This window comes from Podarcis bocagei (assembly GCF_964188305.1).
Source record: "Podarcis bocagei genome assembly, chromosome: 2".
Classification (NCBI taxonomy): Eukaryota; Metazoa; Chordata; class Lepidosauria; order Squamata; family Lacertidae; genus Podarcis; species Podarcis bocagei.
Genome location: NC_138126.1, coordinates 80,846,241 through 80,870,317, shown reverse-complemented (window position 1 = coordinate 80,870,317; position 24,077 = coordinate 80,846,241). Strand labels below are relative to the sequence as shown.

The 24,077-nt window shown below is 41.5% G+C and overlaps 1 protein-coding gene across 1 annotated transcript in view; it reads left to right on the top strand.

Moving 5' to 3' along the window:
- The window catches only part of ERGIC1 (endoplasmic reticulum-golgi intermediate compartment 1), a 72,480-nt gene that overhangs the window by 2,927 nt on the left and 45,476 nt on the right, over window positions 1-24,077 (top strand). The window contains exon 2 of the mRNA XM_081178795.1: window positions 20,219-20,280. Coding sequence (XP_081034921.1) covers window positions 20,219-20,280 — 62 coding nt within the window. The remainder of the gene's footprint in view (window positions 1-20,218; window positions 20,281-24,077) is intronic.

The window sequence follows — 24,077 nt, the reverse complement described above, 5'->3', positions numbered from 1 at the left end:
CTTGAATGATAAGGAACATTGTTTTATGTTCCCTTTATGCACTTTAAATGTGCTGGATTAGTTTGAACGGATGCTTGGCTAAGGTTTCAGATACTCTTAGTGCTTTTCTTTAACTTGTGACTTAATTTCCCAATCTCAAATTCTTTAAAAAATAAACAATTCTTTCAGTTGCATTTGTATTTTACCCTTTTATCTCAGGAGCCTAGAGCAGCAAGCAAGGAAGGATTCAATTTCCCCCAAATTCTCCACTATAACTCCTACATAGAACTCTTCTGAATTGGAACCAGAAGTGAATAGGTAATCCGTATGGTACAGAAAGCTCCCTTAAACTGAATCAAACTATTGTTCTCTCTTGCTCAGTCTTGGCTACTGCACACTGACTGGCAGCAGTTTCCCAGAATAGACAGGAATCTCTACCTGTAAATCCTGGGGATGGAACCTGAGGCTTTCTGCCTGTAGCTCATGCGTGCTTCCACAGAGCTACAGCACATAAATATCTCATGTCACCCAACTCCTGCCAGTAGACAGGATGAAATTTCTGAACAGCCTTCAGGGGCTACCATTGGAGTGCATTGTATTAGGCCTACCTGGCTGATCACAGAGGCAACTAAGCCCCTTTTAGTCATAACCTCTTGCACTGCACCAAAGGGCAGTCATTATTGCATGATTCTTCCTCCTCCTCCTGGTTCCAGACTTGTCCCTCCTGCCACCAATTTTCTTTTAATCTGTTAGATAGAGCTTCCTATTTAGTGCTTAGCTGCACAAACCTGTGCACGGAAGTAAGCTCTGCTGTATTCAGTGGGGTTTATTGTTGTGAAATTGTGTGCAACATTGCTACTTTAGTTTACCTTTAGAGATAGCAAATATCTTTTTTTCTCCATGCTTGGTTACTTGGAAGTCAGGTGTTTTAAGCTGCTGCAAGAACCTTATTGCTACCTCATTTCTTTCATAAGTTGCCCAGAACGATATGTGGCCCGGAATGTAATATCTGTGTGCCTAAATAGTCCAGTTCTGTTCCCAGCAGCTAGACAAACAGTGAACATGCAGTAGAAATACTCCCCCACACTCCATAAATATCCCTCATTAAAGGAATAACCCGTCTGCAAATGCGCCAAGTAAAGAACCAGAGCTGCAAGCCTTAAGAGTGGAGTCTCTACACAGGCAACACTAAGATGTGAATTTTAAATTACGTATTGATGTACTGGGGTGTGCAGTTTGCTTCTTCCTCCAATGTAGTCATCTCCAACCTGCTACCTGCCAGATGTTTGGGCTATAGTTGTCAACTGCCTGAGACAGTGCTGGACTGGGGTGATTGATGAGAGTTTTAAGTCCAGAATTTCTGGAAGGCACCAGGTTAGAGAAGGTGGCATACATAAGATAGATAAGATTCCTGCCAATTACTATTACTTTCTGATAGCAGATTCCATGATGGCCTGCCTTTGAAATATTGGTTTGCTGCTCTGTGTTAGTTATCTGGTGGCTGACTCAGTGCTTCTTCCATTGCTTCTTTCTTGATTTTTTTTCTCTGAGTCCTCCCGCCCCCCCAAAAAAGACCTTGACACTTAATCATTTGCTAGTGTATATAGATCTCATATAATTGGCTATTGGGGAAAATAAGTATTTGACAGTGCAATCCTATACATGTCTATTCAGAATCAATCCTCATTTGTGTCCAGTGGGACCTATATTCATGGAAGTATGTTAAGTATTGAAATGTATAAGAAATGGCTTTTCTGGAGAACTGGATTCGTCTACTGATTTGATAACTTGTACTGCTTGTTCTTCCCATAAGCCTTACATGGGCCGTGATAAAGCAGGGCAGTTTATGAGCAAAATTATGTACTAAATTGGTTCTGTAAAGATGTTTGTATAGTCTTTCCATGTGGAACATAATGTTAGTCCTGAGGCTATGCGGCAGTAGGTGTATTTTTTAATAATAAACAAGAGATAGGAGATACAGCCTGTGTAAACTCCTTGTTTAGCAGACCAACTGATATTAATGCTCTGGCATTTTCTAGCACCTAGTGACAATGGTAAGTACCTGGTGGTCACTTATAAATGTAACTTCAGTCAGAGCAATTTCTGACCATTTACATCATGCAACAGGGATGGGAGAAACCTTTTCTAGCCCAAGGGCTGCATGCTAGTGATGGATGGGTTTAGAGGCAAAAGTGGGTGTGACCACAGATGTGACCCTTTAACCTTTTCCAGTAGACTTCATTCCAATAAGTTTCTCCATCCTCTGTTTGGGCAAGCAAGGCGCACAAGGACACATTCCAGCTAGGTAAAAAGCACCTGAGGGCATGGAGGAGGGCTGGTGGGGGAGTGTGGCGTGGAGAGAGTCCCGAGCGCCAGATAGAGGGGCTTCATTAGGCTTCTAGGCCTCAAGTTCCTTACCTTTGCAAGGGCTTATGATGCTACAGCAGCTTTTTGTATGGGTACCCAAAGTCAAAATGGATCTTATAGAGCTGGAAAGGGTGTGGAAAAGGACAGCCAAAACTATCATGGGGTTGAAGTGTCTAACCTACAAAAAAAGGCTAAAGCACCTGAGGCGTCTTAGATCTGGAAAAAGATGGCTAAAGCTCCATCTATTCCCCCCACCCCCTTAGTGGATGTCCCTATCCTGGGAGGTACATCCTACTCATCTGGTGCTAACTGACCATATTTTCTACTAAATATAGAATTGTAGAGTTGGAAGGGACCCTGAACGTCATCTAGTCCAGCTCTCTGCAATGTAGGAATATAACACAGAAAAGAGAGATGGGGATGGGGTGGGGGACTGTAAAGCTGTAATTCTCACTTTTGACATTACCACTTCTGTGATATCATTGTTCAAGGGCAACCTGCTTGTGGTAGCATCTCCTGAATGTAGTTAGGAGCGGTGGAGGCTGTGGGTGAAGGTGAGTGTGAATGATGAGCAGATTATATATAGGCATCTGTGTTTGCTCATGGAAAATAGCAAAATGTGTATTAATGATGATCTTATCCATTGAACGGCAATGTGTAAGAATAATTTTGCAATGACTGTGTTGCTAATTTTACTTTGCTTCTAAAACGGTTTTCTAAACAGTTGCTTTGATTAGTGACCAGCACTCTGAGTTTGGCGAGCAAACTGGTGACCTGAGATAGCTTGTTGGTAAAGTAACAGAAATTCATTACAAAGGCGTCAGTTTTAATGATGAAGAGAAGAACCTTTTAATTTGCTTGCTCAAGTGTACAAGAAAGTCAAAATATATGAAATACAGTATATGCTAACTTTTTGGATTAAATTTTAAAATTTAGTTTTGTAGCTAGTAATACGTGTGTACTGGAAGTAGTGGATGAGAAACCATTTTACACTATCAGTGGGTTCTATAAAGGTCTCTACATTTGCATAAACCTAATGGAATTACTGAGATTCACTGCACATAAAACCTCGTATTTTAGCTCTTAAGTGAAAAGGATTTTTGAACTTTTGATTTGTTTTCCTTACCATTGCACTTAAGGCAGTTACTCTGAAATTAAAATTTGAGAGCCGTTATAAAATATATTATATAAGCTTATGTGACCCAATTCTAATCTCAGGTTGATGTTAATTTGGCAAAAGCCTCTATATAATAAAATAGAAATCTGGACTTAGTTAGGAAGTCTATAGTAATTTTTTGTGGCTGGTTAGTAAGAACTTAACAAGAGCAACTGTCTTTCTCTCTTCTTAGCTCTGCAAAATGTGGATGACTCTGGCTGGAAAATTGGGTTATAAATATGTCTGAAAGCCAGGTGTTGTGGTTGACTTGAGGTAATGCCGTACAAACATAAAATATTGTTGTATTCCACATGTGGTATTTTAGTGCCCAGACTGCACTGTGCGCAGTATGATTTAAATAGGGTTTGTGATGTCATCTGTCCTTATTAAGGAGATACTTAGAAATATTTTTGTAGTGCTTTCTCCTCATATAGTATATCCCAGAATGTTGCTGTATAACTCAGCATCTCCTCAATATCCTATCTTTACCAGAAATAAGCAGTACTTGGGTAAGTTGCTAAGGGAATATGTGACTGCTGGGAGAAAATGTTACCTAATGGGCCTTTTCTGCAGTGGCCCTCTATTTGTGGAATGCTCTCCCCAGCGAGGTTTGTCTGGCGCCTTCATTATATATATTTTAGGCTCCAGGCAAAACATTGCTCTTCAACCAAGCATTGGGCTGATTACTGTTCTACAGCCTTTTAAATGTCTTGGTGGGAGAGGGGGTTATTGTTCTGTTGTTTCTGTTTTAACTACTTATTTGTGCTTTTAGCTTGTATTTTTATCTTGTGGAGCACCCTGAGATGAAGGGCGGTATATAAATCTAATAAATAAAAATATATATTAACATATCTTTGCAAATGACTTGCCACTTAAACCTTGAAAAGAATGATGTTTCACCACAATATTATTTACTAAACAGTTTCCTAAAATCAGATTGACTAAGAATATTATGCCATGAGCTTTCGTAGGCTCTGGTTCTGTTTCATCAGAGGAAGGAAGGAATTGACTGGGAAGGCAGCAGGTAGGTTTAATATGAAATGTTTTTGACTACCTTGTGAGAATATCAAAATTATTGAAATCTTTCTCCATTAGTTAGAAATTTGGCACAAGCACAATTCAAGAAATCTTTCTTAATTGCAAAGTGTAGATCATGAGCTTCAGGACATCTTCACATGTAGAGTGGTACCTTGGTTTAAGAACAGCTTAGTTTATGAACAACTTGGATTAAGAAAGCTGCAAACCTGTAAGTAGGTGTTTTGGTTTGTGAACTTTGTCTTGGAATAAGAACATGTTCCGCTTCCTGTTGAGTGTGTTCCATTTGTAAATTGAGTCCTGCGCTGCTATGGAAAAGCACGCCTTGCTTTAAGAACACTTTGGTTTAAGAACAGACTTCCGCAACGGATTAAGTTCGTAAACCAAGGTACCACTGTACCTGTATGAGAAGCCAGTATTCTATTACAGAGCATTCTAGACCACATGGGGCAGATTGTACTGCTGAAGGGTCCCTTTGTCCTTTTCAGGCAATACCAGGTATTTGATTGGGAAGGATTTCTAGTGGCAGTCATAAATGGCAGCTCACAGAACACAAAGTGAATTTGCTAATATAAGTATGAATTGAGGGGCAGTGGCTCACACAATATTAAAGGTATGGAAACTAGATAAACAATTGCAAATTTGGATTAAAAATTGCCTAGTTTCTAATAAAAAATACTTAATTTTTAAAAAATTGGATTTTAAATTTTTAATTAAAAAAATCTGATTTTAATGCAAACCGGTAGAAGTTTAATTTACAGTTTAATTCAAAACTGAATCAGTGGCATTCTTATCAAAACACACTGAATTAAAATCCTACTTTTCTCTTAAAAACAAACAAACATAAAACCTCATATCATGGTGGGAAATATCTGACTGGTCATATATCATAATTATGACACAAAGATAATGTGTTGACCTTGATTGTGAGTTCCCTTGCTCCTGCCAGACGGGCTCTTTCCATTAAAGGAAGGGGCCCTAATTGACAGAGATGTGCTGACAGCAGGCCTGTGGAGGCTGGGCTTTCTTGACATGACAGAGTCCGGCAGGCCCCTGGTAGCCGCCCCCCCCCCCCCGCCGTGCCAGCTTAGCCATCTGAGGCCTGGTGCAATTGTACCCCACTCCTGCACAGGCCTGGCTGGCAGAAGAGAGGGAAATGTGATTTCCTGATTCCATACCCCGCTGCCAGTCTCTGCACAGCTCCCTATTCTGTCCCAGAGGGTTCCCCAACCCTCCAAAACACATTTTACAGAAGCAAAGGGAGCTGCAAGGAGGAAGGAACTACCAATGAAAATTACCTCTTCCCATATGTAGGATCTTAGGATCCAAGTCATTGTAGAAATTGCTATGGCAAATTATGGATGTTTACAATTGTACCAACAAGGCAGCCTAGGAAATTTACTTCTATCTCTCAGAGAAATATTTTTTTGATTAGTAAACCACCAGTCCTTCCTCATGCGAAGTCTTGACCCCTATCTGGTGTAAAGGAACTTTTCCACATACAGTGGTACCTCAGGTTACATACGTTTCAGGTTACAGACTCCACTAACCCAGAAATAGTGCTTCAGGTTAAGAACTTTGCTTCAGGATGAGAACAGAAATCGTGCTCCAGCGGTGTGGCGGCAGCGGGAGGCCCCATTAGCTAAAGTGGTGCTTCAGGTGAAGAACAGTTTCAGGTTAAGTACGGACCTCCGGAATGAATTAAGTACTTAACCTGAGGTACCACTGTACCTGTGTTGCTTGCTGCCCTCACAAGCTGTGCTAGAAAGAATTTTTCTTACATCCTTCATCGTTCCTTTCTCTGCCTCCTTCCCCCCGCTCTATTATTTGTTATTAATATATATCAAAATAGTAGATCAAAATAGGTGCCTTTGTTTCTATTTCAACGTGGTGTGGACTTGAGTTGCGCAGCTACCTTCAGTTAGTATAGTGAGAATCAGGTGATGTCAAGATTGCACAGGATGTAGGTGAGCAGTGGTGCCTCTTGCTCTGCAATCTGCATTTTAAAGAGCCAATAGGGAAATATCGTGCATCGGATTCATTCATTGCTTCTCTTGCACTGACTTTTTTAGGTTTCAGTCCAAAAATGGGTTGGTCTCCTTGAATACCACTTCTATTACTTGAACATATTTCTCCTATTACTTGAATATATTTTCCTCTCTGATGATGTAACCAAGTCGCTGGCTGGCTTAAAGAGGAGGGGAATTCAACATCATGCATATATTATTTATTTGCTTTTAGACTCTTGCTGCCCAATAGAAAGGACAGACTTTTGGCATTAAGCGCAAGTTGAATCTACAAACTTAGCTTGGAAAGTCAGATTTGTCTAATGTGGTTTTTCACACATTGTCCAAGCCACTTTAACTCTGTAGTAAGCCTGGGAAATATTCTGATAAAGCCATCAGAGAGGCTTATCGGACATGCCTGCAAAAGGTTCAGAGCAAATCTTCAGTATACATGTTCAGTGCATGCACACACATACATGCATTCCCACATACTATTCTAGCCAAACCTCCAAATTAGTGAAACTGAACAAACACAGTAGATAAAGTGTAATAATAGTTGGCATGTGTTTTTCAAAACAAGAATTCCCATGACCTGTAACAGAGTGAGGATTTTTTTTTCTGTTATAAAATGATTTTGGATATAGTTCCACAAACTTATGCAAAGCACAGTCTTCAACCACGATGGATAGGTGTCTGCATTTTGTCCTGCTAAAAAAAAGCCAGCTAGTGCTTTGCAGATTGCATCTATTTAGGATGCAATCCCTTTCAAGCATTTTCTTAGAAAACGTTCCCTAGACCTTTTCAGCGCACATGTAGTCTTTTTCAAGTAGCATGGCACTTGTTTGCAGCTTACAGTGATACGGCCACCAGTTTGCATAGGAAGCCAGTAAGATCGAAGGTCTGGAGTTGCACAGGTTAGTTCACACCAAGAATGGACACCGGAAACCCCAGTAACTTTTGTGCCTTTTTTGGTGTGTGGCAGGGGACTGCTTTCCTAATTTCTGGGATCATAGGAGACTCCTCCATAGATGTGCCTCTCCTGTGATAACAATAAATGGGCTCATGATTGGCTCATAGATTGCATTTTGTTTAGCTAGGGAGATGACTCAAGGGTTTGCATTTGAATATAACCTTCTGTTTTTCAGCTAGGCAACTCAGTAACCCCAGCATTTTAGCCTCCTGTACTCTTCCTGAGTGAGTACCTCATTGGTGTTCTGTTCTGCTTAATGAGATGAATATGCCCGTCCCAAATAGTGCTACATCCTTGTTTGCTGGCTGCCTGCTCTCCTCCTCTCTTGAGAAACTTCCTCTGCTTAATTTCAATTAGCTTTTGAAACTGGAATTAAAAGGGAGGAGCAGATTGGTTCTGATTGGTGTTCCTGTTCCTCAGTTCCGAGTGTGGCCAACCAGTAAGTTAAAAGCCAGAAGAGTAAAGGACACTGGAAGAGTGTGCTTATCTTCATTTTATCTGTTTGACAGATGCTAATCCCTTAGTCACTTAATAATCAGTAGGCATTTAAAACAAACACTTTATTCATCCTGCTTAGAATAGGTGTTTGGTCAGCTTCATAAAGATTCATGTTCAAGTATTGGAGAATAACTTCCTTTGTTTTTGTTTTTTTCCCATTCTTACATGAGTCATACCTATGGAGAAAGATTGCATTATGGGACAGTAATATTTACACACCTTTCCTGCAGTGTAGCATAGTGGCTAAGAGACTGAGCTATGAACTGGGAAGGCCTTGGTTTGAATTGTGCCTCTGCTATGAACTCCCTGGTTAACCTTAGGTAGATCACTCTGGTCTCAGCCACAGTCCCCTGCCATCTGCAGTATGGGCAAGAATGATACTGGGTTACATTATAGGGGTGCCGCAAAGACTACAACTAGATAATGTGCTTTGAATGTTTGAAATTGCTATGCAGGTGTTAAGTATGTATTGTTATTGCCTCTGCAAAGGAAAAAAATTGTGTAACTTGTACTTTCCTCACACAGTTCATGATGCAGTTATGGAGGTTTAGCTGGCTTCAAAATGTATAACAAAACTATGAAGGTTCATTGGTGCTTACCAATGGGCAGGACTGGCCATTCCACTAGAAGCAATTCATCTCAGGAAGTAGATATTGGGAGTGGCAGCAGCCACAGCCCCTTTCCCTCGCCTCTTGAGCTCCTGGCGATTCCTCTCTGTCAGAGATCAGTGCCACAGGCCTGAACGAGCCTACTTCCCTCAGGCGCACTGGAGGATGCCATACCGTTGCCAGTGTTGACGTAAGATTCAACTGCCAGTCCATTCAGCTTCTGTGCATGAAATGGAGGGGTGGGGCTCAGGGCACCATCTTGTCTTCTGCCTCAGGCAGCAAAATGTCTTGGGCTGGCCCTGGTATTTGTGGTAACTGACGGGAACTTTTGGCTTGCTGTTTTGGGAGAGTATTCCTGTTGCTCTGCTGCATTGTCCACAAGTTTTCACAATTCTGTGGTGGAGTTCTGTGGCGTTGTGCTCTATGCTCCCACCCACACAAAATGAACTAAGTGAGCAAGATGCGGTAAAGAGAACAGGGAGAGTATTTGTGTCCCCTGAGGCTCTTTCCCTTCACTCTACAGCTATAAAGTAATGGAGTCCTGCTGCATAATGAAGTATTTCATTAAAGCTGCCTCATTTACTTTGTTTTTGGTTACATTTGTTATTTCAAGCGGTATTATTATAGTGTATAAATACAATTATTTGTATAAAATATAAATGATTCTGGTGTTTTTGCATAGTACTGGCAAGGTGAGGAGGAGAGGGGCCTACAACTGTGCCTGTAATTACCCGTGTGATAAGCAACATTGGAGTGTGCTTCACAATGCAGAGCACCATGAAAGAGTACTTTGGCCCTTATGTTCTGGCTTTTTGAGTTGTAGCTCTATGTGACAGTGTGGTGTAGTGGTTAGAGTGCTGGATTAGGACCTGGGAGACCAGGGTTCAAATCCCCACTCAGCCATGAAGCTCACTGGGACAATTACTCGCTCTCAGCCTAACTTAACACACAAAGAGTTTTTGTGAGCATAAAATGGGGAGAAGAGAACTATGTACGCCACACAGAGCTCCTTGGAGTACAGGTGGGATATAAATGCAATAAAGCTAGAAAATCCAAAATGTCTATCTTATTGGAAACTCTTTATACTGTCGAATCAGTGGTCCATCGTGCTCAGAGCCTTGTGCCATCCTGTCTACACAAACTGGCTGTGGCTCTCAGGACTTCAGGCATTTTTCTCAACTGTCTCTGAAGATGATGATGATAATGATGATAATTTATTTCTACCCCACCCATCTGACTGGGTTTCTCCAGCCACTCTGGCCAACAGATGAAAAACGGAATAAAACATCACACATTGAAAACTTCCCTAAGATGATGTGGGTTGAACCTGGGGTCTTCTGTGTACAAAACATACAGTTTACCACTGAACTGTGGCCCTTCTCCATCTTTTTCCTTAGGTGTATCGGATTAGATATAATTGGCCAATGGAATTGGACAGTTTCTAGAACTCCGAAAAAACTCTTCCCTTCAGTTGAAGAAAAATATGTTTTAAATGTCACTCTTTTAAAAGGAAATGAAACAGCAGTGTGAAATATGTTGGCATCTTCTGCAAATTCTGACCCATCATTGTCTACACAAAAAAAACTGGCAGAGCAGCGTTATATAAAAAAGTGTGACAGGGCAATTTGGAAAAAAATATTCTCCCCCCCCCTCCTCTCGACCTATGTGATGCCGTAAGTCCTTTTAAACCTTCAAAAAATCTTGAAATGATCTTTCTGCACCTTATTCCAGAAGTGTTAGTCTTGGGTGGCAAAAATCACAAAGTGTCTTGTGGCAGCTTAAAAGGCTAACATGCTTATTATGGCATAATCTTCCATGGACTAGACGGCACCAGGTGGCATAAATAAAATTTGTTAAGTTTTTAAAGTAGCAACGCTCCCTGTTGTTTTTGTCCTTTTTTCTTCTTCTGTACTCAGCACATGATTTTAAAAATGAACTGTGACTTTTTAACCCACTCCTCCCCTTTTCCTTCATTCCTTTGGACTAGGATGTGGAAGGGGTTGGCTGAATTATGTGGTCTGCTTCTGTTTGATTCTAAACAACAAGAAGAACAATCAATCAATCAATCAATCAATCAATCAATCAATTAATCAATCAAGCACATAAAAGCACAACTACAGACACACTAGGCAGGATTTGTTATCCAATTTTGTTGGCTTTTGTGTGAAGGTCTGAAATAGAAAAAGTGGCAGTGGATTCTGTAAAACTGCGAAATTATCTTGCTCCTTTAAACCTAGAACAGCAACTTCTTCTTTCTTAATATTGGTCATTGTGCTGTTGCACATTGTTTGTAACAATAATTAAGTGCTAAGTCGTAAGACAGAAGCTATCCAAGTAGGCTTCTGCTTGTAAATGAGTTTTTTTTTGCTGTAGCTGATGCCACAGTTTGATTTCTCCTGTATGACTCACTTTAGAAAGTCATCTTGGGGATGTGTGAAAAAATAAAGGGAATATTTTAAGATAATAAATAACTTTGTGTGTTCTGTGTAATCTGAATAACAAATGTTGCACTTTTAGTGTGTGCTGGGGGCGGGGAGTTAAAATTAAGGAGGGCTCCCCACTGCTCTATTTGGGAGGAGATGAGTAATTATCATCTGGTGGCTCCTCGGAAAACTATTTCAAACCTGCAAAAGTTTTAAATTTGGAAGCTAGAATGTCAAGGCCTTCAAGTGATTGAAGTATTGGGGAATTAGTTACACAAACTGAACATCCATATTGGAACTCTGGAGGAAGCTAGACCAGCACAACACAGGTTAGTTGGTCTTGCCTGTAACTCATCTCACTTCCTAGAGAGGATTGATGGACTTGGCTGTGCCCTGTCCCCCCGCCCATAAGAAGAGTTCAGTGATGGTGGGAAGAAAATAACCTCATTGGCCTATGACCAATATATGCTTTTAATGTCAGAATGACCTCATGAGCCAAGTGACCATTCCTGTGTCTGCAGTGAGGTCAAATGCAACCTCAGAAGCAAACGTTATAAGGTATTGGACTTTTAAGAGGCTATTCAGTAGGCTGTCTAATGGGAGCCAGAAAAAGATATCTGATGGCAGCTCAGGGAGGACCATTCAGTTCTTGCAATAATGTTGGATTATCAGTGAGTTAAGACAAAGGTGTTGCTCTTCCAAGGGTCTGCTCTCCTATCCCTGCTATATTGTGGTATTAACAAGCAGCTTTTAGTTGGTAATTGCCAATACTCATTACCATCACTTTTCATTCTGCATTCTTGGCATTTCCTGGCACTACAGGGTCACCAGGTAGACATTACCTGTGCTAAGTCCAGCCTACCAAGTTTCCTGGCTCTTCTCAACAGAGAACGCACACTAGCTTGGAAAGGGGCATAAGATCCAAGATGGATGAAAAGATTCCTTTGTAAACATAATTTAAGATACTTTGATATCCAGTGAGGGGGAAGCTCTGGCAAATGATAGGACCAAGTGACAGCACAGACTCTTGAGTGGCCGCACAGAACGATAGAGTCTTTGAACAGCAATGTGGGTAGAGTTGACAGCAGCATGTCTCCTAGAAGAAGAAGAAGAGTTTGGATTTGATATCCCGCCTTTCACTCCCTTTAAGGAGTCTCAAAGCGGCTAACATTCTCCTTTCCCTTCCTCCCCCACAACAAACACTCTGTGAGGTGAGTGGGGCTGAGAGACTTAAAAGAAGTGTGACTGGCCCAAGGTCACACAGCAGCTGCATGTGGAGGAGCGGAGACGCGAACCCGGTTACCCAGATTACGAGACTACCGCTCTTAACCACTACACCACACTGGCTCTCTCTCCTAGAGAGGTGCATAGATGTTGCACATCTAGTTTGTCTTTTCTCACCTGGGATTGGCACCTGCAGCCTCTAGAAAAAACCATGTCTCTGATCCAAGTCATCCAAAGGGATGTTCCAAGCTTGGTAGCTGCCACTTAGGATTACAGGTGCATTTACAGATCATGCATGCAGCTCCATACAGAGCTATTTGTTTGGTGCATCTAGCTACATGGCAAGGCAAATTTAAGCATGGCTATGCTACCTTGCAAATCCATCCAGTAAGAGTGCTAGCAACCACCATGGGGTAAAAGGTTGATTGATGTTACCTTCTGTAGAGTGCATAGGAGAGGAACCTTTTATGGTTTTATTTTAAGCTTGAGTAATCTAGCCATCTCTCTGAGAGAACGTGGTGCTCTTGCCAGGCCCATGGTATTGTTTCTGGCTGTTCTAACTGTTTAGGATTTGAGTGCCTGTGACCTAGCATTACTAAAGAAGCAAAGATAAATTATCCTGTGGTCATTGTTTCAGAGCAGTGACCCAAGGAAAAGTTGGAACTCACTCGTTATTAAATAATACGCTTCTCAACATGCTTGATGGGTGTGATTAAATGTTGTCCTTTCCTAAAAGGTATTGAAGGATTGGGTGGGTTTAATTTGCTTAGCCTCGGAACCTGTTTTCAGTGCTGTGGCTTAGCTCAGGGGTGAGGAACCTCCTGTTCCATTGGCCTAACTAGCTCCAATGTAAGCCCCCCCCAAAAAAAAAACCACCTCCCCTTTGCCAACTTGCCCTGCACCTGACATATGTGGTGTCAGGTGCAAGGCAGGTAAGGATATGGCTCCAAAGGAACAACTAGGAGCTTAAAATGAGTTCCAGATTGTTCCTGTGCAAGCAGGCCTTCTTTGTTGATGGTGCCTTTTGGGTGCTCCCTTACTTTGCAAGTATAGATAATGATCTTATCATTGGTGCTTGCAAAGAGTTGTGCCTTTGACCACAACAGTTTGATTTCAAACTGTGTAGCTAAAGGAAAATGAGTCACCTGGCATTGTTGTATCATTGTGTGATTGACAATCCTGTTGGCTGGATCCAGTTCTATACCCCTGTTTCATCAGAATAAAAAGGAAAACAGTGAATGCCCTTGAATATGTGCAGAATCCTATAACTGGATCATGGAGTAACAGGAGCCCTATATTTGGGATTTGGGGATGGGGGATAGATCTGCAGGTCAAATCGTGCGAATTCCCAGATCAGAATCCCTTGTTTTGTGAACTAATAGTATGGATTTATGCATGCACCATGTACTACAGTCTTGACTTCCCTGTATGGATTCTCTCCTGCTTCCCTGCATTTCCACCCCTGGATTTGTGTGCTGGGTAAAGAAAATAGCTGTGAGATTGAATTTGTAAAAGCATTGGCCTTTCCTGCGTATATTCTCAGATATATCATGAGAACTTTCATTAGTTTTCATAACTAAAGATATTGACATTGGAGGAAGGAAGTTTGCAGGTACCTCCCAATATCCTTTCCAAAAGCATTGTTACATGGTGAGCTAGTATAGATAATGAGGCTGAAAGGTCAAAAGTTTATTTATTTATTTTGGACTGTAGTAGAATAGCCTTTTAGGAACTGCTATTTAAAAAATAGCAACAAGAAGCTCTCTATATCCAGTCTTTCCTATTCCTATACCGTCATACGGCTACAGAGAATGCCCTTTTTATGCATCTTGCTATTTTAACTTCATTTTCCAGTCTCTTCAACTGGCTGGCCTTATATAGTGTGAAAAATGAATGCTTGGCTTCAGTTTTAGCTTGGTTAATAAGCTAAAAATCACTGAAGGGCATAATTTACTGTGTTTGAAAGGATCTTTTAATAGAACCAGAGGCTCAGAATTGACAATGTTCAATAGGCAGCCCCCCCAAACATATGGCACAATGCAGGGCCATTCACCCATTCACCCATATCAAACCTCCTCCATATCAACCCACACTGCATTATGTTGAGAGCAGGTGCACTGCAGAAAGGTATCCCCAGAGCCAATAACTGAGTGACTCAGTTCCTATTTTTTATTCAGGAGTTGGCAAAGTTGTATTTTCTTCTGTAACGAGGTGTGTTTTGTGTGTGTGTGTGTGTGAGAGAGAGAGAGAGAGAGACATAATTTGCTGAAGGATGAGAGAATTTAACATTAATAACAGTGCATCATAAAAGTCTTGTGACGTTTTTGTGGATTAGAGCCACTTCATCAGATATGTGGAATGTTATCAGATGGATGGGGTGGAGAATCTCTGGGGCTCCCAACTCCCATCAGCCCTAGCCAGCATGGCCCACGGTCCAGGATGACGGCAGTAATAGTCTGGAGAGTCACAGCTTTCCTGTCCCTGGTGCTGGGAAATAAATATGTTAGTTGTGAGGTCAGAGGCAAAGTGAAATGCAATAAATTCAGGTAGTTGTGATTATGTTAAAGGATAAACGTATGTATAATAACGATGTATAATAGTTGTATTGACTATTCACCAAGCAGTGTTAAACTCAAATTATTTCGTTTGTCAACACTTGTCAGATTTTTAAACCAAAAAAAAACAAAAAACAAACCAATTTTCAGAGTGACATTCAACCATGTCGGTCTGCTTGTAGAAGCTGACTTCTCCTTCTTTTCCTCCCCTTGCAGCCCCCTGCATACCCCCAAAATGTGCTGCAGAGAGTTGGGGGTCTCGTTGACTCCTGCTCATTCAATTGAATATCTTTAATTGTGTGTGGTATATTTTAATTAAGTGTCTTTAAATTAAAAATCAGTCTTCTTTCAGGCATCATGTAGTGTAATCTTCTGTGAGATGAGATTACACACACATTTAGTGTTGTCCCGGGCAGCTGTTTTTTTAACCCAGTTGTGGTTAACATAGCTCCATTTGTCATGTGGACATGGGCCTAAATTGAACCAGTTCATATGTCTTGTTGACCAAAGTATGCCCCTTGTCTGTGCATATCCTCCCCACACACCCCACCCCAGTGCTGGCAAAAAATGCATCCTTTGGCCGAAACAATCTCCTAGTGTGGCTTTACTGGGCATTCTGGAGTATGTAGTTTAAACTATGCATTGACACCCGGAATGTTGGGCACCAGTATTTTGCTTTCTAGGTACATAACTGGATTTGCAGTGTGGAAAAAATGTAGTCTTTTTGTGAGCCTTTTCAGAAAATGTAGCAGTCCTATTTCCCTACTTCTCAGCTCCCTGTGAATGAAATATCTTTAAGTAATAGAAATTTCCAGAAGGCGGGGAGCGGGGCAATCCCTCTTTTAGCCAGTACAGTGGTACCTTGGTTTATAACCATAATCCGTTCCAAAGGTCCATTTGTAAACCAAAACAAGCTTTAACCCAAGGCGCGCTTTTGCCAATGGAGCCTCCAAAAATTTTTTGTTCGTAATCTAAAAAATATGGGTTGTAATTCAAAAAAATGTTCCAAACCGGGACACGCACTTCCTGGTTTGACGTGTTTGTAAATGAAAGTGTATGCAAACCAAGATGTATGCAAACCAAGGTACCACTGTATATTTGAGGCTGGAGGCTAGGATTGAAAAATTCTTGTTGGATTGGATTGCAATGACCTTCAAATGCATAAGCATTGGTATTTCTCTTCTGGTTCCATTCAGTGGTTCCTGTAAAGAACCGGCTCAGTGTATTTGCCCCCAAATTTGAATAGATTTCCTGAACAGAATGTTTTGAATTAGTTTCAGACTTGATGTTGTTCACTTATATAAAGTTCTGCTTCGTTCTCTCATAGTGTCATGCTTGCCCATTATCATCATCATCATCATCATCATCATCATCATCATTATTATTATCATCATCAATTTTATTATTTACTTCCTAAACCACTGTCTGAAGGTTAGCTACATATAAAGTGATTAAAAACAGTTAAAAGACACATTTAAAACAAGTCTACAACCCTGACAAGTAGGCATGAGATCCATTTATCCAGCTGGCAAAGCCTGTCTGAACAAAAATACCTTCAGCCATTTCTGGAAATGACAGATAGTGGGCTTCCATCATATCTTGGCAGGAATGTTGTTTCACAGAACAGGGGCAGCCGCACTCCTCATCTGTTGCATGTGAGAACTAGCCCTAAGTGGGCATGTTGTAAATGGGTGTCAGCTAATTTACACCTGAAATTTTTATCCTTAGCTTGGACAGTTGTGGAAGAGGAAATATGCCTTGCTCTGACTGTATATTCCATCTCTTACATACTGTAAGGCCCAAACTAGATGAGGTGCCATTCATTGTTTAGATAGCTTTAAAAAGTACATAGCAGACTTGGGAGGCTCATGAACCATATCAGGACTCTGGGGAGTAGGGGGGTGTTAACCATTTGCTTCTTGCTGTGATTCTGATCTGGATCTGGGTCTCTACACCTGCTATCTGCACTGGAAGAAAGGCTTCTTTGTTACAAATGGGGGCTTTCTTCCAATGCCCATCCACTCCATGCAAAAAGAATAACAAAAGAACAAATCCAAACATCCAGTTCTTATCCCTGGTTGTTTAAAAAATAATAGCTGTGGATTCAACTTGTTCTTTGTTCACTTTTTTCATCTGTTTGGTTTCTGTGTTTAGCAATATTTTGCTTATACCTGAAGTGCCTCTCAGTTCTAGAGTGCTTTGTGCAATATAACGCAGTGTGATTGTGGTTGTGGGTAGAAACCTGTGGTTCAAACTAATAGACTGAATATACCGCAGTGAAAACTTCCCCTCTCCTGTAGTTCAGCGAACAACTGCACATTTTTGTAAATTTATCTGTTAAAAATTTTTTCCATCTCCATCCCTGTCCACCCCCCTGAACACACACCTCAGCTTTGTTTGAGAACTTGTGGAGTGTAGGTGGCTAAGGAATTTCATTTCTCTTCAGTGACTCACCACCAGAATGATTCACTTGTGTATGGAGAGAAAAACGACCCTGAGAGGCAATTAAGTGGCAGGCTGTGCTCAGAATGCTTCGCCTGTGTGGCATACGCACAAACCTGCGCCCCTTTTGTTTCTGAAAGCTGCTACCCTTGCCTCTGTTGCTCTCCTACCTCTGTGGTGGAGGTATGCCCTAGTGAGCGGGTTGTGCATCACTTTCCTTAAGAGGTGGAGGCCATGTACATCTTTGAGAGGCGTGTTGCTGATCGCATTGCAGCATTCTACCAGATTTAGCAAGCTGAGGTGTTTGCTAGCAGCCCAAGCATAGACCTGACCCCAAGGTTTGCAGAAGTACAAAAAACTATAGATTGGGGGGTGGACGGCCCCATAAAGGATAAAAACAGTGGACACAGTAGGATGACTGTTGGGAGGGGTACAGGAACTGAAAACTGGTCAAAGCAGAAGGGAATGGCATATCCTGGAAAAAGGGCATATCTGGCTGGTTGGAACCATGAATAGAAGCTTTCAACAATGCCACCTTTTGTTGCACTTGCCAAGGGTAGATTTTAAGATCAAGATATACTTGATTTCAGAGGAATCAATTGCCTTTGTTTCTGCCTGAGCCACTGTCCTGGGCATTTTTTTTCTGATTGGAAGGTGGCAGAGCCAGAGCAGTAACGCATGCAGCATTGCATAAAGCAGCCTTCATTGGGGAGTTCTGTCATGATCTGATGTGATTAGGCTGATAGTGGGACTTAGAGTTGCCTGGTCTCTGTGGAGGCTAATTAGATGGAGGCAAGGCCAGAGCAATAAGTCATGCAGACTCCCAGCAGGCACTGTCCGCTGTGAATGGCTGCTTTGAGTTCATAGCATCCAGCAAAATTATTTCACGAATTTATTTCTTTGTGGCAGGTGGGTATTCCTTGGTGCAAAGTTTGAGAGTTGCACTAGGTTAGAATAGTGATGAGGGTATTAGTCTTAGAAAAGTTTGATTCTCAGCTCTGACCATGAGTGTCACAGATTTGCCCCTCCGCAAGGTGTCAGTTCTTTCTCAATATCAATGCTGGTTTTCCTCCCAAGTGGTGAGCTTCCAGCACAAACAACATGGCTGACTAGCAGGACTATGGGATTTGGAGTTCAACAGCACCTGGAGGGCCAGAGGTTAGACACTCCTGCTCTAATGGGTTTTAGGTGCTCCCTGGGGTCATATGCAGAGGAAATTGAAGAGCACTTTCCCCAGGACAAATAATGTCAAATGGTAACACTGCTGTTTATAATGCAGCTGTACTGAAAAGGGTGAAAGAAAAGGAGAAATATATTGCTATATAGCTGGCAGGTGTTTCTAGCTTGCCACATTTGCCATGTAGGCCCCAAATAGTACAGTAGCGTCTTGACTGGCAAGCATCTTGTGGAGATAAGTAGATAGACCACTGGTCAACTTAATTACTTTTTTTAAAAAAAATCCTTTATAAATATATGAATTCTCTTAATACATGTAACATAATGTCTTTACCCCCTTAAATCTGTTTTCCCCTCCACTGCCCTGCCAGCGACATTCTACAGATGACAATTTAAGACAATTTAAATAAAAAGTTCTGAGAAGAAACTTCCTTATTTCCAGAGAAGACATCATCCTTCTCATTAAACCACCCCAACCCCGAAATGTTGACAACACATTTTAAAATCTTGCAGTGGGCTGTCTCTCCCTCCAAGAACACACTTCCTTTTATAGTATCCACATAGTGTTATTTTTACAGCCTTCAGCCTGGAGCTATTTCCTGTTTCCAATTATTTAGTTACACGCCAAAGCCCCTCTCTTTCTCCTCCTGGCTTCCTTGCCAAGTTTGCCAAGGCATTATTGTCATTTCAGTGAGACGACGCCAGTGCTGAGGTTTTAATGGGCTGTGAGCAGGAAGTTTAGCTATTTCCTCTGCCTGTGAGGCCATGATGTCATGAGCTGCTATGGGGCTCTTTATCATATGCTGCTGTTGCTGTGGTCTGTGTGGAAAGAATGTAAACAGTGCTTTCCAGATGTTCCCAGGGAAGCTGCGGGTCCATAAATGGGCCATTTTGTTCAGGAATATTATAAATGAGGGGAAAGATGAATCAGGCTGTAAAATATGTATAGCTCTGAAAATGTCAGATGCTACAGGCTTTGTTGAGGTGGTAAAGTCCTCGTGTCTCTCTGGTGTGTGTGTGATCTGTTTGTAAGGAACCACACACGCATACAATTGTGTCGTGCTAGAAGGCTGAAAGTGATTCTTTTTTCCAGTCTGATTAAACTCTTCACACCGAAGTGCTTTCAGATGCAGGGCTCTCTTCTGATACCTAAAAATGGGATCTTGTGTTTGGAACCAACATGAATTGAGTAAGCTATCTGCAGCTGTCCATTCTACTGCCATACTGTTACAATGTTTATAGATCAATTTCTGTGGCTTTCAATGGATAAAATACTGCTAAAAACAGCAGAACAAGAAAATATACAAGACCCATTTAAAACAGTAGAGGCTAATAGCTTCCACTGATTACCATTTCAGCTTGAAATTCTTCCTGGAAGCAACCAAAGAGCTACACTTACATTTCATAGGGGTTGCCTGGGTGGGTGGTGGTAGATTATTACGCAGTCTATAGACCAGAGCTGTCTTGGAAAAGGGATTGATTGTCAGATCTCTCTCCTCCGGTTAGTCAGGGTTGAGAGTGAGACACAGTTAAAAGAATAGGAATTCTCCTTCTCCCTCCCTCAGTTTCCTTCCCGTCAAACTTTAGCTAGTAGTAATCGCAAACTAGTTCACTTACATAACTGAGTGAAAAGATGTTTTTTGCACTCTGGCGTAAAATGAGAAATGATGTTGTTGGAAAACTTAATGGAAAAATTCTAAGCATCATTCAGCTCTGTTGACTGTGTATAGTGAAATGTTCCACCTGTTTTATAGCATTTTTGTATGTGTGTTTTTCCAGGCTTGACATCTACAGGAAGGTGCCAAAAGACCTTACGCAGCCAACTTTTACAGGAGCAATTAGTAAGTATCCGTGTGTGCATTTGCCTTTGCAAATCTCTGCTCGGTTCCTTTTTGCTCCTTGATTTAAACAGTATGATTTCCCCTCTAGAGGTCATTACCATAATTCAGCAGGTTTGTAACACAAAAGCTTGCTGTGATTTTGTACTGAATGGCCAATAAGATAACTGGAAGAGCCAGCATGGACGCCCAGGCAGTATATTGGTCTCAGACCTGGGAGACCCTTCTGAATTGTGCCATGTTGGGTGGCTTTTGGAAAGTATTTTGGATGCTGGGGTGAAAGCAACTAAGTTCCTCCCAGGAAATTAAACTCAAGGTAGAAGGCTGTGTAACAAAAGCCATATTGCTGTTTATAGATAGAAAGTGACAGTCAGAGTCCTCCCCCCCCCCCGCCTTTGTCAGCAGATTGCATGGTTTGGGACTGACACCCTCTTCTCTTGGGACCTTGTCTCCTTCCTTCTTTGCAAGGTTAAATATTATTGGCTGAGTAATGCAATTTCACACCACCATTGCTAGTGAGCATGTTGCATGTATCAGTATACACATTGAGTTGATCCTGCCAAGCCTGTAATTAGATGCCTATTATTGCTTTCCTGTTACACATCTGTTTCCTTTAACTGTGTAGGTGAACCCCAAGTTTACTTACTCCCCTAGTTGGGTTCATTAGCCCTGTATATCCTTGCTGATGCAGACAGAATCACATCCCTAGAACTTAGTAATGCTGAATCATTAAGGAAGCAATATGAAATAGCATAGAAGAGTCACTTGACAGAAGATGAGATGTTCTACCAAATATTTAGTGGTGACAGGCCATTTTACGTTAGAATGTCACTGTCTGCTCCCTTTCCTCCTCTAAAATTTAGATTGCTGCTTTCACCACACTGCAACTGTTCATATGTATCATATGGGTTAGAAGAAGAACATTACTTGAGTTACTGCTTCACATAACGTGTCTACTCTGTGGTTAGGAAGACAAATTCCAGAACTGTTATACGTGATAAGTGCTAGTTGTGGTGAGACCCTTCAAACTGATTAAGGTGACAGGAAGGGAGCATACAGATCCCTATTTTACTTCTGCACCCAGCCCCCACAACAAACCAAACCAACCCCAAAAAGGGACTTCTGCAGTGTTGGCAGCAGTGGTGCTGTGAAGGAACTGTATAACTGTCCATTAAGAAGGTGGCATAAATCAGCATTGCTGGAGAGCCCTAAATATACTTGAAGTTTCACAACTGATATCGAGTAGTTTAGGTACTACTTAATGGGGTTTCGGGGGGGGGGGAGCCTATTCCTAAAAGATTTTTTCAAAGCAGGGAATCATTTGCACCAACAGCCCATTTCTGTTGTAGAGTAACTTGCATGTGTCAGCTGCTGAATGCCTTCAAGATCAATGCAGTGTGTAACTGCCAAGGTGCCCATGTTTGGAAATGAAGCATACAGTGACATGGGCCCTGGCATGTGACAGTTAGTATCCCACTGGCATGAGCGATATGACATATTGACAGAAGCAAGCAGTTCAGAAAGTGGCTCTGTCAATATCACAGTTTAATACCAGAGATTAATCATTATAGCGCACTGGTTTGAGCATCATAATTAACTATACACACAGGTCCCACTTTATGAACACAATGCAATCCCTGGAAATCATTCACTAGGTGACCGTTTGCACGATGAGTCAACAATTTTCGTTCGCATAATGAATTGACGATTTCCATTGGTCTCTATGGGGAAATTTCTAATGCGTTCCTACTCATGAAATCTCCAGTGCATATAGCAAGGATTGGGTATTAATTTGTTGCATTCAGGTAAGTGAATTTTGGCACAGTGAGCGTTCATAAAGCATGGCCTTTATGTAGTTAAAACAAATTATAATTTAATGCGAGCAAGCAGTGTAGTGGTTCACACAGCTCAGAAATTCCCCTCACACTTTTCCCTGGTCCAGTTGCATCGTATGTAAACTGCCCTGTTTTGTCTCTTGCTTTTTTGTGTGTCAGAGACTAAAAGGCTCTCTGGGAAGTAAGAATGACTGCTTAAAAAATAGCAGTGCTTCTTAATCCACAATAGTGAACATTTACTCGTATAGAATCTCTCTGGATTCATGTTCTAGGCCACCACTCCTTGCAGACTTGGTTGCCCAAACAAACGGCCTACTCACAGCCCTTAAGTTTTCCCACTTTTTCTGGGATGAGCATGTATCTCTCAGTGAAAACGTTCCCCTTTATGCGGAGTCCAGCAGTAGCTCAGAATTCCTTCTTGATTCTTCTGAATTGTATGTAGGAAGAATAACTGCCTTTGTCCTTTGGGCCTAGAGGCACTTGAAGTTTAGTGGTTTTAAAGCCACTTTTCCACGTTACAAAACCATTTCTTGTGTACGAAAAGCTGCTAAACAAGCATTAATGCCTTTAGGATCACCAGTGATGATGATGTGTACTAATCTCTGGGGTGTGATACATTGTAATAAAGTGTTGTGTAGGCAGATTTCAGTTCAGCCAGCCTGAATTGGTCCTTGCAATCCTTGTAGGAGTACAGCAGCATGCCTGTTCCTGCAGTAGAATGAAGTGTTGCAATGAAGTGGTTATCTGCATATAATCTGCCTCTAGCTTTTTAAGCCCCGGTGCCTGAGCATGGTGCAGTTGCATAGCTGGGGGAACTGCACGTTCAGTCACAAAGAAGTAGATAACGCTTGTATCTGCAAAACAGCCAACTAAAGGGAGCTGTGCAGTCGTTCTCTCATTTTGTATGTGTTTTATTTGCCTGCTGCATCTGAACTCATGTCCCATTCCTAGAGCTATTGTTCTGTACTAGAAGGAACAAATGTTCATGTATATGAGGAATCCCCCCCCCCCTTTTGGAGGATTTGTCTTCACAAAGTGCAGGTATGCTGCCTCTTAAGTGGTCTGTGTTCTTAAAAAGAGGAAATGCCCTCAACTATCAATTACCCAAATAAATTTGCAATAATTATGGCCCTTTAAGAACATGGGATTTTCCTCCTCTGTCCCTTTTGGACTTGTGGCAGCTAATAAAGCTGATTTATTGTAGAACTGACATTCAGCAATATCTATCTATCATCTGTCTCCAAGTTAGGTTTAATGCAACTAAGTCATTTAAAAAGTTTTTTAAGTCAATATAATTTTACTCTGGTATTAGTGATGGAATACGTTATTTATTTTATTTAGAATTTTATCCATATGTCTGCCCCATGTAAAGTGTGGGAGGTGAATTTATTCTTTACATCAGCCTTCATCAACCTGATTCCCTCTAGACGTTTTAGACTACAGTTCCCATCAGCCCAAGCCATCAAGGCCAGTGGTCAGGGATGATTAGAGTTGTATGGTCCAACATGAAGTATGGTCTTTGCATGAAGAAGGGCACACTGGGAAGGGGAAGCAAAACCCTGTTTCCTCCCTCCCCTTCACTTTGCTGTGCTCCGTTGTTTTAAAGAGATTTTTGCCCTGCATCCCTTTTCCCCATGTGTTCATTTTACTGTACAGATGACGCCCCACCACACTGTGAATGGGGCATGTGAATGGGTCAAGCACATTGATACATTTAGTTCCTTAAAGGGAAACATGACTTCTAGCCAAAAGAAAAATTATAAAAGTTTCTCCCCACCCACCTCCACCGAATAGGAGATAGTGTGAAGATGAAGGTGGAAAAAGCCGTAAGATGGCTTTGGGAAGTGAAAATTGGGCGGGGCAAGCACTGTGATACACATTGGTATTAGACTGTGAGAAAAAAGAGACTTAGATGGAATTGAATATAGAAGAGGAATAACAGATAGATGTGCAAGAAGGGCATTC